Below are 20,000 nucleotides of genomic sequence, written 5' to 3' on the forward strand. Positions count from 1 at the left end.
TTTACTGTTCAAAGAAACGAGACACGGAAGAAGAGGGCGGGAGCAGAGGGGAGAGGAAAGGAGTCTTGGTGAGAGACGTGGTCGACTTTCGACACTTCGCGGGCATGCAAAATGCTATCATGCTCGAAACTCCTTTCAATTCATGTTTTGGTTCAGCTATGCATACTTCTTCACTGTATTTATTTATTATTTACTAGCTGTCCCCTGCCACGCATTGCTGTGGCCCAGTCTGTGTATATTTATTTATTTATTTTATTTACTTTGCTTATATACCGCTGTTCTCAGCCCAGGGGCGACTCACAGCGGTGTGCAACATAGAAAAAACAGGTTCAAGACACAATCTAAAATATCCACAGTCAAGCATTACACAAAAACATCATCATCAAAAAACATCATAAATTACTACAAAAGCCATTCCACGTCGTCTCATCGTCCAAACCACACACCAATTTCATTTTCCGTTGTTCCATTCCTATCGTTAATTACCAATCATTGCACGTCTTGTTCGAACGCCTTCTTGAACAGCCAAGTCTTTAATTTCCTGCGGAATATCATCAAGGAAGGAGGCAGTCTGATGTCCACAGGAAGGGTGTTCCACAGCCGAGGAGCCACCACTGAGAAGGCCCTATCTCTCGTCCCCGCCAGCCATGCCTGTGAGGCAGGCGGGATCGAGAGCAGGGCTTCCCCGGAAGATTTGAATGCAATATTCCTGTTTCTTGGCAGGGGGTTGGACTGGATGGCCCATGAGGTCTCTTCCAACTCTTTGATTCTATGATTCTATGATTCTATGATCTCAAAGTCCTGGTGGGCTCGTAGGTCGAGATGCCGTCGGATAGGTATCTTGGGTCGGAACCGTTTAGGGCTTTATAGGCCAACGCCAGCACCTTGAATTGAGCCCGGTAGCAAATCGGCAGCCAGTGGAGCTGGTACAACAAGGGCGTTGTATGCTCCCTGCGTCCCACTCCTGTTAGTATCATAGCTGCCGCACGTTGGACCAATTGAAGCTTCCGGGCCGTCTTCAAGGGCAACCCCACGTAGAGAGCGTTGCAGTAGTCTAAATGGGATGTAACCAGAGCGTTACATCCCGTTAGCCTGTTAGTATAATGGCTGCCGCACGTTGGACCAACTGAAGCTTCCGGGCCGTCTTCAAGGGCAACCCCACGTAGAGAGCGTTGCAGTAGTCTAAATGGGATGTAACCAGAGTGTTACATCCCGTTAGCCTGTTAGTATAATGGCTGCCGCACGTTGGACCAACTGAAGCTTCCGGGCCGTCTTCAAGGGCAACCCCACGTAGAGAGCGTTGCAGTAGTCTAAACGGGATGTAACCAGAGCGTTACATCCCATTAGCCTGTTAGTATCATGGCTGCCGCACGTTGGACCAATTGAAGCTTCCGGGCCGTCTTCAAGGGCAACCCCACGTAGAGAGTGTTGTAGTAGTCTAAACGGGATGTAACCAGAGCGTTACATCCCATTAGCCTGTTAGTATCATGCTGCCGCACGTTGGACCAATTGAAGCTTCCGGGCCGTCTTCAAGGGCAACCCCACGTAGAGAGCGTTGCAGTAGTCTAAACGGGATGTAACCAGAGCGTTACATTCCGTTGGCCTGTTAGTATCATGGCTGCCGCACGTTGGACCAACTGAAGCTTCCGGGCCGTCTTCAAGGGCAACCCCACGTAGAGAGCGTTGCAGTAGTCTAAACAGGATGTAACCAGAGCGTTACATCCCGTTAGCCTGTTAGTATCATGGCTGCCGCACGTTGGACCAACTGAAGCTTCCGGGCCGTCTTCAAGGGCAACCCCACGTAGAGAGCGTTGCAGTAGTCTAAACGGGATGTAACCAGAGCGTGGTTGTGTTGTGTGTGTGTATATATGTGTTGTGTGTGTGTATATTTGTGATTATTTGTGTATATATGTGTGTTTGCATATATATGTGTGTATCCATGTGTTTTGAGACCCCCGAGATAGGCCAAGGGATTGGGGATGTCTATGCATCTAAGCTTTGCAGTCCCTTTTTGTGCTTGGAGGAGAATAAACATCAGACGATACCAAAAGGGCCTTGGGTTCCTAATCCAAGGCTGCGGAATCCATAAATCCAACATGAAAACATAAAAATGCAGCTTCATAGATTCTTTCTTCCAAAAGAAGGAGGAGGAGGTTGTCCAGCCAAGGATTCCCAAATTCAGCTGAGGGTCAGAGGTTGTGTGGAGCACCAGGGTGGAAAGGGGTTTGGGCCAACTCAGCAGGAGGCTTGGGAAGAGGCTCAATGGCTTTTCCCAGATGTTTGCTCTGCAGATGTTTGCTCCGGACAGCATGTTTTCTCCTCTTCTTTTGGTGTCAATCCCTTCCCTGTTGCGCAAAACAGAACAGCTGGAACTCTTCATAGAAATAGTGGGAACAGGTGTCTGGGAATTATTTTAGGCCTCTGGACTCCACTTCCCAGCATTCCTCATCATTCAGAGCTTCTGGGAAGTGTGATTCAGCAACATCTGGAGAGCTTCACACTTCTTGCTTGAAGCAGCCAATCCCCAGACTCTGCTCCTCCATGTGTTTTGGACTTCATCACCCAGAATCTTGGACCATTGGCCCCAAATTGCTGAGGTTTCTTGGAGTTGGAAGACCAAAACACCTGGAGGACCAAAGTTTGGGAACCATTGGTTCTCAACCTGTGGTTCTCCAGGTCTTTTGGCCTTCAACTCCCAGAAATCTCAGCCAGTTTACCAGCTGTTATGATTTCTGGGAGTTGAAGGCCAAAACATCTGGGGAACCACAGGTTGAGAACCACTGCTTTATAGAGATGGTTTTGTGAAGCTGAAAGGACAAGATAATGGACCCCAGATGAGTTTCCTTATTGAGTCAGAAGACTGTTCTCTCGAGCCAACCATTCTCTTTCCAGCTGTGAGCATCCAAAGGCAGCCAAGTCCTTGTCTTCATGTATTCAGCCCATTATCTTGGGGTACATCTACATTAGAATGAATGGAGTTTGAACCCACTTTAACTGCCATGGCTCAATGCTATACAATCCTGGGAGTTGTAGTTTGGTGAGGCATTGGAACTTTTTGGTAGACAAGGCTCAAGACCTGGTAAACTACATCTGTCAGGATTCTATCTCATTGAGTATTGTTGTTGTTGTTTGATACATAACAAGATTAGTACACTGCAAACAAGATCACTATGCTGGCTTTTGTATTGGATCACACATTGGACACTTCCCAAGTGTCTAGGATTATGTGATGTATCAGCGAATAATGTGTGCAGATCTGAGTAGGGTGGCCTTTTGTAGATGACAGATGGTGATTTGGTCATCACCAATTTATTTTTAAGTGCAGGCCAAGGTCTTTAGGCACTGCACCCAGTGTGCCAATCACCAGTGCCAGTAAAATATAATAATAATAATATTAATATTATTCCCCATTTTATGTCTTCAAAGGGGACTCAAAGCGGCTCAACATAAAAGCATTAGTACACAATTTAAAATATACAAATATACAAACTTTAAAACAGAATTAAATGCAAACAGCATTTTAAAAAATCACAGTTAAAATCCATCAAAACATATTCAAAGTTGGGCCCTAGCAGTTAAAGCCATATAAAACTGCATTAATTCTGTAGTGTAGATTAGCCCTCAGTTTCTTCTCTTTGATCTAGTCCTGAAATGTAAACTTCTCAAAACCTAAATCACTAAATAAATGTCTGGAAACTTGATTGCCATACTTCATCATCTCTCCCTCCTCTCTCCTCCTCTCTTCTCTTCTCTTTCTTTCCTCCCCTCCCTCCTTTCTTTCTTTCTTTCTTTCTTTCTTTCTTTCTTTCTTTCTTTCCTCCTTCTCCCTCCTTCCTTCCATCTTTCCCTTCCCTTCCCCCCTTCCTTCTTCCCTCCCTCCCTCCTTCCCTCCATCCTTCTCCTTCTTTTTCTTTCGTTCGTTCTTTCTTTCTTTTTCTTTCCTCCTTCCCCTTCCTTCCTTCCTTCCTTCCTTCCTTCCTTCCTTCCTTACTTATTTCCCTTCCCTCCCTCCCTCCCTCCCTCCCTCCCTCCCTCCCTCCCTCCCTCCCTCCCTTCCTTCCTTCCATCTTTCCCTTCCCCTTCTTTCCTTCCTTCCTTCTTTCCTTCCTTCCATCCATCCTTCTCCTTCCTTTTCCTTCCTTCCTTCTTTCTTTCCTTCTTCCATCCATCCATCCATCCATCCTTCTCCTTCTTTTTCCTTCCTTCCTTCCTTCCTTCCTTCCTTCCTTCCTTCTTTCCATCCATCCATCCATCCATCCATCTATCTCCTTCCTTTTCTTTCTTTCGTTCTTTCTTTCTTTTTCTTTCCTCCTTCCCCTTCCTTCCTTCCTTCCATCCATCCATCTTTCCCTCTCCTCCCCCCTCCCTCCCTCCCTCCCTTCCTTCTCCTTTTCTTCCTACCTGGGAAATTTATTGCGGCATTAACCTAAACTGGTTGCAATCATTCTGGGTAAATCATAGTCTCATGTTATCTTTCATCAAGACGATTGTTCTGTCTCTCTCCTTTTTATCCTTTTTATATAAATCCACTGGAAACCGTTTGTTATTCAGGTGGTTGCAGGAGGTGGGGAAGGATGATTACTTAGATGACACAATCACATTGTGATCTTGCAAAAAGATCACACACAGATACACAAGGCAGATATATTCACTCTCCTGCACACAGTGCAACGAAGTGGGAGACGTGCCTCGAAGTGTATCTGCACTGTCAAATTAATGCACATTGATACCACTGTAACTGCAGTGAAATCCTGGGAGTTGTAGTTTGGTGAGCTACAAGCAGGGAGACTTTGAAGACATAGAAGGGCATCTGCAATTAATGTTGGAAACGTGAGAACAATATTGGAGGCATTTTATTATATGGGGTTGTTTTGCAGATCCCGGAAGACACTGTGTGGGTTAAACTTAAAATGAGGCTTGGAAATGTATTTGTTGGGAAGGCTGGATTCTTCTGGGAGGCTTCTCTCATGTCCCTGCATGGGGAGCTGGAGCTGACAGAGGGAGCTCATCCACGCTCTCCCCAGATATGTAAGAAACACTATCCATATATACATATATATGGCAGTGAAAATATTATTCCCATGCAGAAATCTACACCGAAAGTTCATTTCTTTGTGTGTGTCAGGAGCGACTTGAGAAACTGCAAGTCGCTTCTGATGTGAGAGAATTGGCTGTCTGCAAGAATGTTGCCCAGGGGATGCCAGGATATTTTGATATTTTTACCATTCTTCTGGGAGGCTTCTCTCTTGTCCCCGCATGAGAAGCTGGAGCTGACAGAGGGAGCTCGCCCACGCTCTCCCCAGATATTTAAGAAACACTATACATATATATTGCAATGAAAATATTATTCCCATGCAGAAATCTACACCAAAAGTTCATTTCTTTGTGTGTGTCAGGAGCGACTTGAGAAACTCCAAGTCGCTTCTGGTGTGAGAGAGTTGGCTGTCTGCAAGGACGTTGCCCGGGGGACGCCAGGATATTTTGATATTTTTACTATTCTTCTGGGAGGCTTCTCTCGTGTCCCTGCATGGGGAGCTGCAGCTGACAGAGGGAGCTCATCCACACTCTCCCCGGATATGTAAGAAACACTATCCATATATACATATATATTGCAGTGAAAATATTATTCCCATGCAGCAATCTACACCAAAAGTTCATTTTTTGTGTGTGTCAGGAGCGACTTGAGAAACTGCAAGTCGCTTCTGGTGTGAGGGAATTGGCTGTCTGCAAGGACCATGGCCGTCTGCAAGGACCTTGCCCAGGGGATGCCAGGATATTTTGGTATTTTTACCATTCTTTTGGGATGCTTCTCTCATGTCCCCGCATGGGGAGCTGGAGCTGACAGAGGGAGCTCATCCACACTCTCCCCAGATATGTAAGAAACACTATCCATATATACATATATATTGCAGTGAAAATATTATTCCCATTCAGAAATCTACACCAAAAGTTCATTTCTTTGTGTGTGTCGGGAGCGACTTGAAAAACTGCAAGTCGCTTCTGGCGTGAGGGAGTTGGTTGTCTGCAAGGACGTTGCCCAGGGGATGGTTGGATATTTTGATATTTTTACCATCCTTGTGGGAGTCTTCTCTCATGTCCCTGCATGAGGAGCTGGAGCTGACAGAGGGAGCTCATCCGCGCTCTCCCCGGATTTGAACCTCCAACCCATCGGTCTTTAGACTTGCCAGCACAAGGGTGTGATGAATCTAACCTTTTGCCAGGAAGGCTGAAGCCTGGAAAGTCAGTAGCTGACATGTTCAGAGATAGGCAGGGAGCCAAGAGGCAGGAGGGAGGAGTCAGCCGGCTCCTGATTGGCTAAAGCAGTCAGGGGAGGAGTTAGGTTTGAGAGGGAAAAAAGGCTGTGTCTTTTGTCAAGCTGGAGGAGAAGAGCTTTAAACATCGAAGAGTGTAGAAGTATAGTTAGGAAGAGGGAGCTGTGAAGAATTTAGACAGGGAGAGAGAACTTTTGAAGTGAGCCTTGTAGTTTGAGCATAGGGAAGGCAAAGGTTCCTGAATCACTGTACTTAGTAGGGTCAGTGTAGGAAAGCCTGTTTGCTCTGTGAGGCAGTCAGTGGACTGTTCTCAGGGACACACTGTGTCAGTGAAGTGAACAGTGTGAAGCAAGGATCTCACAAAGAACAAAAGTTAAAGTCTTAAAGAAAGACTGCTTGTCTATACAGCTAAGCCTCAGTAACCACATTACGCTTTTGTACTACACTTAGGAAGAGTTGATTTGTTCACCAAGTTTTCAAATAAACCTGTTTATAGTTTCATCTTAAACTGGTGTCTGCCTCGATCTGTCCCACTCAATAGATCTCGGCTAGTCTCAAGACAACTCAATTTCAGTCCAGTCAGCAAAAGAAGCAGTTGTTAAAGAAGAACTAAGGGCTTTAACATATTTTACCAGTTTCACATTCACACTCATGTTTTCCTCAGACAGATAATTGAGGTGGTGGCGGCGAATCTACCAAATGCATCAGTCAATAACTACAACACAGTTGGGCACTTAATAAATATATTACTGAGGTGGGATAAGAGAGTCTTTCCCCCTTGTCATTGTCATTTATCGTCATTAAAGTAGTGTCCAGCTGAACGTTAACCTTCACACTGTTGGGCAGTGGTGTGATTGTTTGTCCCCCCTGCCTAAGGTGTCGCATATCTTTATTATAAGGGTTTAAACCATTGTGCCACCGGGGGCTCCTTTTGGGTAGGATTCCAAAACGAAGTAAATTGTTTACACCAGCCATGGCTTCCTTTGAGGAGCAAATAACATCCCTATTGTACAAAGAGGACAATAAAACCCAAACTGGACCCAGATGTCTCCCTGGGAATATATTGGCAAAGCGCAACGGAAGCAGCGTCCGCCCTGAACACGTCTTGATATTCGGAATAATTAGCCCCGCCAAGATGTTGCATTTTTAATGCCGCCTGTTTGCTTTCCATAATTTGCCCAAGGCTCCTGTTAGAAAAGCCAGGGATGCGGCGAGTTCCCGCTCACCCGCTCGGCGCTACGCTTGGTTTTTCTCCCCTGCTCTCCTCGTTTGCATCCAGAACGCAAACACCATCTGTCAAAACAGCCTTCTCCATTAGACAAATCAAGAGGCAAACCAGCAGCGAGATGGCTTGGCCTTCACTGCCCAGTTGGGCATTTTCAGATTGAGGAGGGGACAAACTCGTTTTCTGCTGCTCCCAAAACTAGGAGACAACAGAGCATGGGACTCAAGCTTCAGGGAAATATAGTCCACCTATATTAGGAAGAACGTCCTGATGGTTATTGCTGTTTAGCAGTGGAATATGTTGCTTCGGAGTCCAATGGAGTCTCCTTCTCTGGAGCTTTGTAAGCAGAGGGTGGATGACCATCTGTTGGGAGGGCTTGGATGGTGTATTCCTGCCCGACAGAAGGAGGTTGGGTTTCATGGGCACTGTCATAGGATTCTTACTTACTTAGGCGATCCCTCGTTGTCCGAGTAGGATAATCCTCTAGGGTGGGCCCATAGGTGACTATGAGGCCCTATTCTTGACCTGCATCTTCTCCCTCAGTGAGGGCATTGGTTTCCAGGTGGAAGGCAGTCCCAGTCGGGAATGGTTTGATGCGTCTTTCTCTTGGCAGCCTTCCTCTCTTGATTGGGTCCTCTTCAAATTCTACAGCACTGCTGGTCACAGCTGACCTCCAACTGGAGCGCTCAAGAGCTTACTTACTTACTTAGGCAATCCCTCGTTGGACGAGTAAGATGATCTTCCATGATGGGTTTCCTTGTGGATTCGTAGGTGGCTGTGGAGCCCTATTCTTGACCTGCAACTTCTCCCGCAGTGAGGGCATCGGTTTCCAGGTGGAAGGCGGTCCTGGTCGGGGTTGACTTGACGTGCCTTCCTCTTGGAACATTTCTCTCTTTCACCCTCCATTCATGCCTCTTCAAATTCTGCAGCACTGCTGGTCATAGCTGTGACCAGCTGGAGCGCTCAAGGGTCAGGGCTTCCCAATTCTCAGTGTCTATGCCAGAGTTTTTAAGATTGGATTTGAGCCCATCTTTAAATCTCTTTTCCTGCCCACCAACATTCCATTTTCTGGCTTGTTGTAGGTTTTTTCAGGCTATGTGGCCATGGTCTAGAGGCATTCTCTCCTGACGTTTCACCTGCATCTATGGCAAGCATCCTCAGAGGTAGTGAGGTCTGTTGGAACTAGGAAAATGGGTTTATATATCTGTGGAATGACCAGGGTGAGACAAAGGACTCTTGTCTGCTGGAGCTAGGTGTGAATGTTTCAACTGACCACCTTGATTAGCATTTGATGGCTTGGCTGTGCCTGGGGGAATCTTTTGTTGAGAGGTGATTAGATATGCCTGATTGTTTACTCTCCATTTTCTGTTCTTGAGTTTGGAATAGAACAAGTACTTTGGGAGATGGTGGTTGGGCATCTGGACAATGTGGCCGGTCCAGCAGAATTGATGGCGGAGGACCATACCTTCAATGCTGGTGGTCTTTGCTTCTTCCAGCATGCTGACATTTGCCTGCTTGTCTTCCCAAGAGATTTGCAGGATTTTCCGGAGGCAGCGCTGATGGAATCGTTCCAGGAGTTGCATGTGATATCTGTAAACAGTCCACGTTTCGCAGGCATAGAGCAGGGTTGGGAGGCATATAGCAGGGTTATAAACAAACACCCTATGGATGTCCCGGTCCTCAAACTCTGCTTCATTCGGAAAAATGCTGCACTCGCAGAGCTCAGGCGGTGTTGTATTTCGGTGTCGATGTTGACTTTGGTGGAGAGGTGGCTGCCAAGGGAGCGGAAATGGTCCACATAGGATTCTATGTTTCGAATTGGCTCAGCTGCTTAAATGGATACAAAGCTGCAGGTTGCACTGAATTATGGAGCAGAATTCAAAGCAACTTGGTTAATGCAAGTCAAGACTGTGTTAAGGTGTCCTTGCTCGATGTCTCCCTGCATGGTTTGGCCACCATGCGCTGATTTGGGAGCCTTTCGCATTTAGTGGTCAGTGTAGACGTGCCGAATGAAGGCTTTTAAACAGAGGCTGGATGACCATCTGTCAGAGTGCTTTGATTGTGCTTTTCCTGCATGGCAGGGCATTGGAATGGATGGCCCATGTGGTTTCTTCCAACTTTGATTGCTGGAGGTAAAAGCAATTTGGCAGTAAAATATGGACTGCCTGGGAATCTCATCTGGAGGTTTACAAGCAAAAGCTAGATGGTCATCTGTCGGGGGTGCTTTGATTGTGACAATGTCTTCTGTGTGCGTTGAGAAGAAGACCTACAAGCCACTCTAAACACCTTTGCAGAAGCATACGAGAAGCTCGGCCTGTCGTTGAATATCGAGAAAACCAAAGTGCTCTTCCAGCAGTCAACAGTCAATCCCTTTCCAATGCCAGAGATGCAGCTTAATGGTGTAACATTAGAAAATGTTGACCATTTCCGCTACCTTGGCAGCCACCTCTCCACCAAAGTCAACATTGACACCGAAATACAACACCGCCTGAGCTCTGCGAGTGCAGCTTTTTTCCGAATGAAGCAGAGAGTGTTTGAGGACCGAGACATCCGTAGGGAGACTAAGGTGCTTGTCTATAAAGCTATTGTCCTCCCAACCCTGCTATACGCTTGCGAAACGTGGACTGTCTACAGATGTTACATGCAACTCCTGGAATGATTCCATCAGTGCCGTTTCCAGATAATCTTGCAAATCTCTTGGGTAGACAAGCGGACAAATGTTAGCGTGCAGGAAGAAGCAAAGACCACCAGCATTGAAGCAATGCTCCTCCGCCAACAACTCCACTGGACCAGCCATGTTGTCCGGATGCCCGACCACCGTCTCCCAAAGCAGTGGCTCTATAACTCAAGAATGGAAAATGGAATGTTGGTGGACAGGAAAAGAGATTGAAAGATAGGCTCAAAGCCAACCTGAAAAACTCTGGCATAGACACTGAGAACTGGGAAACCCTGGCCCTTGAGTGCTCCAATTGGAGGTCAGCTGTGACCAGCAGTGCTGTAGAATTTAAAGAGGCACGAATGGAGGGTGAAAGAAGGAAACGTGCCAAGAGGAAGGTGCATCAAGCCAACCCCGACTGGGACTGCCTTCCACCTGGAAACCAATGCGCTCACTGTGGGAGAAGATGCAGGTCAAGAATAGGACTCCACAGTTACCTATGGATCCACTGATAGAACATCGAACTTGGAGGACCATCATTCAGGGACTACGAAGGATTGCCTAAGTAAGTAAGTTTGATTGTGTCTTCCTGCCTGGCAGAAGGATGTTGGAAAGGATGGGCTTTGGAGTCTCTTCCAACTCTAGGGTTCTATGTGAAAAAGATCTTGGAGTCCTCGTGGACAACAAGTTAAACATGAGTCAACAATGTGATGTGGCGGCAAAAAAAGCCAATGGGATTTTGGCCTGCATCAAGAGGAGCATAGTGTCTAGATCTAGGGAAGTCATGCTCCCCATGCTCTATTCTGCCTTGGTTAGACCACACCTGGAATATTGTATCCAATTCTGGGCATCACAATTGAAGAGAGATATTGACAAGCTGGGATGTGTCCAGAGGAGAGCGACTAAAATGATAAAAGGTCTGGAGAACAAGCCCTATGAGGAGCGGCTTAAGGAGCTGGGCATGTTTAGCCGGAAGAAGAGAAGGCTGAGAGGAGATATGATAGCCATGTATAAATATGTGAGAGGAAGCCAGAGGGAGGAGGAGGTGGCAAGCTTGTTTTCTGCTTCCCTGGAGACTAGGACGCAATGGAACAATGGCTTCAAACTACAAGAGAGGAGATTCCATCTGAACATGAGGAAGAACTTCCTGACTGTGAGAGCCGTTCAGCAGTGGAACTCTCTGCCCCGGAGTGTGGTGGAGGCTCCTTCTTTGGAAGCCTTTAAACAGAGGCTGGATGGCCATCTGTCAGGGGTGATTTGAATGCAATATTCCTGCTTCTTGGCAGAATGGGGTTGGACTGGATGTCCCATGAGGTCTCTTCCAACTCTTTGATTCTATGATTCCTCTGCTTTTGCAAACGTCACTGCGACAGCTAATACTGTGGCCTGTGCTGGGGAGAAACGTGCCGCTTACTCGTAACTCGAGTGCCGTTTTAATTGCTGTTTAATTTTCATCTCCCGGATCTGAGAACCTCGTTCAATTCCGAATGTTTGCACAGCCAGCCTGCAAAAATCTCCCCCGTGCGCGCCATCTGTCTCAGGTAGCTCCTCACGCCGAGTGGCACTTGGCCGATGGACCTGGCTGGCACCTCTGGCAACGTGCCTGCCCGGAACATCTCTCGCTCTGTCGGCGCATGGAAGGTGTGGGCAGGCAAGAGGAGCATCATTTCTCAGAGGAAGAGGATGTGGCTTGTCATGGCCAGACCTTGGAAGGAGGATCCGGAGAAACCCAAATAACATAAACACAAAGCAAGGAGTAGACGTCATACTTCTCTTAGCACAGTTTAAAATGGAAACGGGGCTCCTAATAGTTGGCAGAGACCAATAAGACAGCAGCGCATGATTTGGACCTTTCCTTCACTTCCACCTTGTGAGCATGGAAATGAACTTTCCACCAGAAGAGACTCATTGCGCATAGTATCCTTTTTGAACAACCTTCCTCCATCTCAAGAACCAGGAGAATTGGTGTGGAAATCAAAAGGCAAGTTCAGTTTGATCAGAGAAGACCAGAAAGTGAAACAACACATCTACATCTAATAGAGTGCGGCTTCTTTTTGTACAAGGGTTGAATAAAAAGTAATGCCTCGACCTTCGTAACTCCTCAGCAGATGGCAGTACTGGTATGCGGCAGGTACTGGCTTGTTCAGTAGACTCTCCTCTACAGTTCCTTTTTGGCAGGAATCCTTAGCATTGAACGGTTGTGTTGTTAAAGTGAAAAATAAAGCCTCCACCTTCATAACTCCTCAACAGATGACAGTACTGGTATGCGGCAGGTACTGGCTTGTTCAGTAGACTCTCCCCTACAGTTCCATTTTGGCAGGAAGCCTTAGCATTGAATGGTTGTGTTGTTAGAGTGAAAAGTAAAGCCTCCACCTTCGTAACTCCTCAGCAGATGGCAGTACTGGTGTGCGGCAGGTACTGGCTAGTTCAGTAGACTCTCCTCTACAGTTCCATTTTGGCGGGAAGCCTTAGCATTGAATGGTTGTGTTGCCAAAGTGAAAAGTAAAGCCTCCACCTTCGTAACTCCTCAGCAGATGGCAGTACTGGTATGCGGCAGGTACTGGCTTGTTCAGTAGACTCTCCTCTACAATTCCATTTTGATGGGAAGCCTTAGCATTGAACGGTTGTGTTGTTAAAGTGAAAAGTAATGCCTCTACCTTCGTAACTCCTCAACAGATGGCAGTACTGGTATGCAGTAGGTATTGGCTTGTTCAGTAGACTCTACTCTACAGTTCCATTTTGGTGGGAAGCCTTAGCATTGAACGGTTGTGTTGTCAAAGTGAAAAGTAAAGCCTCCACCTTCGTAACTCCTCAACAGATGGCAGTACTGGTCTGCGGCAGGTACTGGCTTGTTCAGTAGACTCTCCTCTACAGTTCCATTTTGGCGGGAAGCCTTAGCATTGAACGGTTGTGTTGTTAAAGTGAAAAGTATGGAACCCTGCACAGACAGTCGGTCAATGCGACTTAAGCAACGTGCAGTCATTGAATTCTTGACAGCAGAAGGTGTCACCCCAAAGGAGATCCATCAGAAAATGCAAGAGAATGATCAATCAAAAATATGAATTTAATATGATGTGTGGAATGAATGGAAGAATAGAAGGCTGTGTTGTTGGAGTTAATAATTTTGGAAACACCAGTATAATATTAAGGCCTGCAGTGACTAACTACCTGCTTGCTGGAACTGTGATCAAAACCTGCTAATGAGAATTGATAAGAACTGTGACAGTGGTTCTTTCAAGTTAAGGAAATGTTTGCAACTTTCCTTATGTTAAGAAGGAAGTCAACACAAGCCTTATGTTTGTCAACACCAATCAAGAAGAGTCAACATCTGGCCAGGAAACTGAGATGGATCCAGGATGGAAGATGCCTATCATTCATTTAGAACTTTGGGACGACATAAGCAGAATATTCCTATAAAAGACTCAGTCTAATAATACTCAAAGTGTGGCAGACCTGAGGAGTCTGTTCCACCCGCTATGCTCTGCTCCATGGTAAGGAGAGAGATAGTATACCTAAGGAGAGTGACAGATATGCTATGGGAAAGAATGGTTCTGGTCACTTTGGAGCTTCTTTCTCAAGGGAAAAGGAAGAAATGCGCTTTTGGAGTCTTAGATGTTGTGCAGGGAGTCGGGTTCTGCTGTATGGAAAACAGAGATCTGGTCCTTGGCATTGTTCTTAGGTTTTTGGCATTTCAGCGTTTTGAAATTTTGGCATTGTGGAAGTTTTGGAACTATGCATTGGCAGGCTGCAGGGAAGCAGGGTCTGGCCTAACAGGTGTTTCTCCAAGGAGGAAGAAATGATATGGTAATACTTGGATGCATGTGGATGAATGCGTGTACATGTGTGTGAACGTTGAGTGAAAATGTAATTCCCCTTGGTTTGTTTGTTAACCAATGTAATTGTAAATCCAATGTAGTTGCATAGAATCATAGAATCAAAGAGTTGGAAGAGAGCTCATGGGCCATCCAGTCCAACCCCATTCTGCCAAGAAGCAGGAATATTGCATTCAAATCACCCCTGACAGATGGCCATCCAGCCTCTGTTTAAAAGCTTCCAAAGAAGGAGCCTCCACCACACTCCGGGGCAGAGAGTTCCACTACTGAACGGCTCTCACAGTCAGGAAATTTCTTCCCAATGTTCAGATGGAATCTCCTCTCTTGTAGTTTGAAGCCATTGTTTTGCGTCCTAGTCTCCAGGGAAGCAGAAAACAAGCTTGCTCCCTCCTCCTCCCTATGACTTTCTCTCACATATTTGTACATGGCTATCATATCTCCTCTCAGCCTTCTCTTCTTCAGGCTAAACATGCCCAGCTCCTTAAGCCGCTCCTCATAGGGCTTGTTCTCCAGACCCTTGATCGTTTTAGTCGCCCTCCTCTGGACACATTCCAGCTTGTCAATATCTCCCTTCAATTGTGGTGCCCAGAATTGGACACAATATTCCAGGTGTGGTCTAATCAAAGCGGAATAGAGCATGGGGAGCATTACTTCCCTAGATCTAGACACTAGGCTCCTATTGATGCAGGCCAAAATCCCATTGGCTTTTTTTGCCGCCACATCACATTGTTGGCACATGTTTAACTTGTTGTCCACGAGGACTCCAAGATCTTTTTCACACGTCCTGCTCTTGAGCCAGGCATTGTCCCCCAGTCTGTCTCTTTGCATTTCGTTTCTTCCGCCTAAGTGGAGTATCTTGCATTTGTCCCTGTTGAACTTCATTTTGTTAGTTTTGGCCCTTCATCTCTCTGTCAAGATCCCTTTGAGTCCTGCTCCTGTCCTCTGGAGTCTTGGCTCTCCCTCCCAATTTGGTCCCGTCTGTAAACTTGATGATCCTGCCTTCTAGCCCTTCATCTAAGTCATTAATAAAGATGTGGAACAGGACCGGGCCCAGGACAGAACCCTGCGGCTTAGAATCTGTATGTCTAATGTCATTCTTTGTCTAAATGTTTTTCTGTAATCTGATATAACCTCTCACATTGGAAATTGCAATAAAAAGAACCTATAGAATCACAGAATCATAGAATCCTAGAGTTGGAAGAGACCTCCTGGGCCATCCAGTCCAACCCCATTCTGCCAAGAAGCAGGAATATTGCATTCAAATCACCCCTGACAGATGGCCATCCAGCCTCTGTTTAAAAGCTTCCAAAGAAGGAGACTCCACCACAATCCGGGGCAGAGAGTTCCACTGCTGAACGGCTCTCACAGTGGAACTGCTTCAAAATTATTGAAAAGTAATTCATGACAGAGCGTGGATGAGCTCCCTCTGTCAGCTCTAGCTCCCCATGCGAGGATATGAAAGAAGCCTCCCACAAGGATGGGAAACCATTTAAACATCCGGGCATTCACTGGGCAAGGTCCTTGCAGATGGCCAATTTTCTCACACCAGAAGTGACTTGCAGTTTCTCAAGTCGCTCCTGACATGAAAAGAAATGATACCAAAAAGCAAAGAGATATCAAACTGCATTCATTCAATAGGAGCATAGTGTCTAGATCCAGGGAAGTCATGCTCCCCATGCTCTATTCTGCTTTGGTTAGACCACTTTACCTGGAATATTGTGTCCAATTCTGGGCACCACAATTCAAGAGAGATATTGACAAGCTGGAATGTGTCCAGAGGAGGGCGACTCAAATGATCAAGGGTCTGGAGAACAAGCCCTATGAGGAGCGGCTTAAGGAGCTGGGCATGTTTAGCCTGAAGAAGAGAAGGCTGAGAGGGGATATGATAGCCATGTATAAATATGTGAGAGGAAGCCACAGGGAGGAGGGAGCAAGCTTGTTTTCTGCTTCCTTGGAGACTAGGGCGCAATGGAACAATGGCTTCAAACTACAAGAGAGGAGATTCCATCTGAACATGAGGAAGAACTTCCTGACTGTGAGAGCCGTTCAGCAGTGGAACTCTCTGCCCCGGAGTGTGGTGGAGGCTCCTTCTTTGGAAGCTTTTAAACAGAGGCTGGATGGCCATCTGTCAGGGGTGATTTGAATGCAATATTCCTGCTTCTTGGCAGAATGGGGTTGGACTGGATGGCCCAGGAGGTCTCTTCCAACTCTTTGATTCTATGATTCTATGATTCTGCAGTGTAGAGTTGGGAGAGTTGGGAGGTTTCACTCCATCCTGGGCCCTTTCTCCATTCTTTCTGAGAGACATCCTTACCTAAACGTGAGCTTTTCTGAGCCTCGCCCCCATTGTATTTACCTATTGAGAACTCGTCGAAGGAGATGGTGGTGGAGCTGCTGCCCAAGGGGTTGGTGGCCGTCAGAGTCACCCGGTACTTCTTGGAGGAGAAGACTTGGTGGTACTGGATGTAGCACCGGTTCTTGGCGGGGATGTCCTTCTTGCAGGCGATCTCCTTGGAGTCGTGGCTGGAAAAACAAGGACGGTTGAGAACAGAAGGGAAGACAAAGTGAGGAACAGATGAGAAAACCACAGGGAGCTTCTTCTTTGGCAAGGAGCTGCTTCCAAGCTGGAAGCCCTCTTGACCCTTTGCAATGCCTACACTCCACGGCTATGGTTATTAATAGACAGAGAAGGAACAACATCTTCTGCTCCTGGTTTGAAAGTCTTATTTCCTGTTTAATTGTATGGTATTTACTTTGAAAGTAATTCCTATATACCAGAAACTTTGTTTTGGTGGTTTCCACAATTGGGTTGTTGTAGGTTTTTGAATTGGGTTGTTGTAGGTTTTTTCGGGCTATATGGCCATGGTCTAGAGCAGTGGTTCTCAACGTTCCTAATGCCGAGACCCCTTAATACCGTTCCTCATGTTGTGGTGACCCCCAGCCATTAAATTATTTTCATTGCTACTTCATAGTTGTGATTTGGCACAAATACCCAATATGCCCTAATTTGAATACTGGTGGGGTTGGGATGGGACGATTGATTTTGTCATTTGGAAGTTATAGTTGCTGGGATTTATAGTTCACCTACATTCAAAGAACATTCTGAATTCTACCAACGATGGAATTGGACCAAACTTGACACACAGAACTCCAACGGAAAATACTGGAAGGGTTTGGTGGGCATTGACCTTGAGTTTGGGAGTTGTAGTTTGCCTACACCCAGAGAGCACTGTGGATTCAAACAATGATGGATCTGGATCAAATTTGGCACGAATATTCAATAAGCCCAAATGTAAACACTGGTGAAGTTCGAGGAAAATAGACCTTGACATTTGGGAGTTGTAGTTGCTGGGATTTATAGTTCACCTACAACCAAAGAGCATCCAGAAGCCCACCAACGATAGAATTAGGCCAAACTTCCCACACAGAACTCCCATAACCAACAGAAAATACTGTCTGTGATAGTCTTTGGCGACCCCTCTGACACCCCCTTGCGACCCCTCCAGGGGTCCCGACCCCCAGGTTGAGAACTACTGGTCTAGAGCAGTGTTTCTCAACCTGGGGGTCGGGACCCCTGGAGGGGTCACGAAGGGGTGTCAGAGGGGTCACCAAAGACTATCAGAAAACACAGTATTTTCCGTTGCTCATGCGTGTTCTGTGTGGAAAGTTTGGCACAATTCTATTGTTGCTGGGATTCAGAATGCTCTCTGATTGTAGGTGAACTAGAAATCCCAGCAACTACAACTTCCAAATGTCAAGGTCTAGTTTGCCCAAACTCCACCAGTGTTCACATTTCAGCATATTGAGTATCCCTGCCAAGTTTGGTCTAGATCTATCATTGTTTGCGTCCACAGTGCTCTCTGGATATAGATGAACTACAACTCCCAAACTCAGGGTTAATGGCCACCAACATTTTCCAGTATTTTCTGTTGGTCCTGGGAGTTCTGTGTGCCAAGTTTGGTTCAATTCCATTGTTAGTGGAGTTCAGAGTGCTCTTCAATTGTAGGTGAACTATAAATCCTAGCAACTACAACTCCCAAATGACAAAATCAATCCTCCCATAACACTCCAATAAGAATACATCCTGCATACCAGATATTTACATAATGATTCCTAACAGTAGCAAAATGACAATTATGAAGTAGCAATGAAAATAATTTAATGGTTGTGGGTCACCACAACATGAGGAACTGTATTAAGGGGTCGCGGCATTAGGAACGTTGAGAACCACTGGCCTAGAGGCATTCTCTCCTGACGTTTCGCCTGCATCTATGCATCTTAGATGCAGGCGAAACGTCAGGAGAGAATGCCTCTAGACCATGGCCATATAGCCCAAAAAAACCCTACAACAACCCAGTGATTCCGGCCATGAAAGCCTTCGACAATATGTTGAATTGGTTGAGATGCTATGAGACAAAACTAGAGCAAAATATGCTGCAGGATGTCCCAAAAAACCAAAATTCAGTTTAATATTTTTTCCTATGTGTTAATGATGGAACCAATTAGGAAATGACATTTATAACCCAGGAACGAAAGTTGTGTTACATAATGTAATGGATAATGCGGTGGAATGGTTTGAATGCTAGTTGAGGATGTGTCTACACAGGCCAAATGCAACAACAACAACAATCTAATATATATTATATTATATTTATACTATATTTATATTATCATAACGTAATGGTAACGTGAAATGGTTTGAATGCTAGACAAGGCTGTGTCTACACAGGCCAAATGCAATAACAACAACAACAACAACAACAACAATGTAATATATTTTATCTTATATTTATACTCTATTTATATTATCATAACATAATGGTAACGGTTCTCCCCTGACACGAAGTCCAGTCGTGTCCGATTCTGGGGGTTGGTGCTCATCTCCATGTCTAAGCCGAAGAGCCGGCGTTGTCCATAGACACCTCCAAGGTCATGTGGCCAGCATGACTGTATGTAGCGCCATCACCTTCCCGCTGGAGCGGTACCTATTGATCTACTCATATTTGCATGTTTTCGAACGGCTAAGTTGGCAGAAGCTGGGGCTGACAGCAGGAGCTCACCTCACTCCCCAGATTCAAACCTGTGACCTTTTGGTCAATGAGTTCAACAGCTCAGTGGTTTAACCCACTGTGCCACCAGGGGCTCCTATATTTTCATATAATAATTTAAATATATTATATTATAATTATAATAATATAAATATAATATATTTATATGAATTTAATATTACTAATAAATAAATATTATTTATTTATTAGTAATATTAAAGGACTGCATGGAGCACCGTTACCTTCCCACTGGAGCAGTACCTATTGATCTACTCATATTTGCATGTTTTTGAACTGCTAGGTGGGCAGGAGCTGGGGCTGACACCGGGAGCTCACCCCATTCCCCAGATTCGAATCCTGCAACCTTTCGGTCAACGAGTTCAACAGCTCAATGGTTTAATCCACTGTGCCACTGGGGGCTCCTATATTATCATATAATAATATAGATATTTTATATTTATAATAATATAAAAATAATATGTTTATATTAATCTAATATTACTAATAAATAAATATTATTTATTTATTAGTAATATTAAATTAATATAAATATATTATATTTATATTATTATAAATATAATATATCTATATTATATTTATCTCTCCCACATCATCATCATTAAATATATTTATATTATTATGTTACTATATATATTATATTTTAATATTATTAATAAATAAATATTATTTATTTATTAGCAATATTAAATTAATATAAATATATTATATTTATATTATTATAAATATAATATATCTATATTATATTTATCTCTCCCACATCATCATCATTAAATATATTTTCATTATTATGTCATTATATATATTATATTTTAATATTATTAATAAATAAATAATATGTATTTATTTCCCGCTTTATCTCTCTCACATCATTAAATATATTTATATTATTATATTATTATATATATAATATTTATTTTATTAGTAAAGGTAAAGGTAGTCCCCTGA

At 44.9% G+C, this 20,000-nt stretch overlaps 1 protein-coding gene across 4 annotated transcripts in view; it reads right to left on the bottom strand.

The window, feature by feature from the left end:
• The window catches only part of CNTFR (ciliary neurotrophic factor receptor), a 737,562-nt gene that overhangs the window by 47,466 nt on the left and 670,096 nt on the right, over positions 1 to 20,000 (bottom strand). For all 4 annotated transcript variants that reach the window (XM_060761150.2, XM_060761151.2, XM_060761153.2 and 1 more), the window contains 2 exons: positions 16,343 to 16,509; positions 1 to 4 (listed from right to left, as the gene is read on the bottom strand). The exon at positions 1 to 4 is cut by the window's left edge and continues 160 nt beyond it. In XM_060761150.2, the coding sequence (XP_060617133.2) occupies positions 1 to 4; positions 16,343 to 16,509 (171 nt within the window). The remainder of the gene's footprint in view (positions 5 to 16,342; positions 16,510 to 20,000) is intronic.

This window comes from Anolis sagrei, chromosome 2 (assembly GCF_037176765.1).
Source record: "Anolis sagrei isolate rAnoSag1 chromosome 2, rAnoSag1.mat, whole genome shotgun sequence".
In the NCBI taxonomy this organism is placed as follows: domain Eukaryota; kingdom Metazoa; phylum Chordata; class Lepidosauria; order Squamata; family Dactyloidae; genus Anolis; species Anolis sagrei.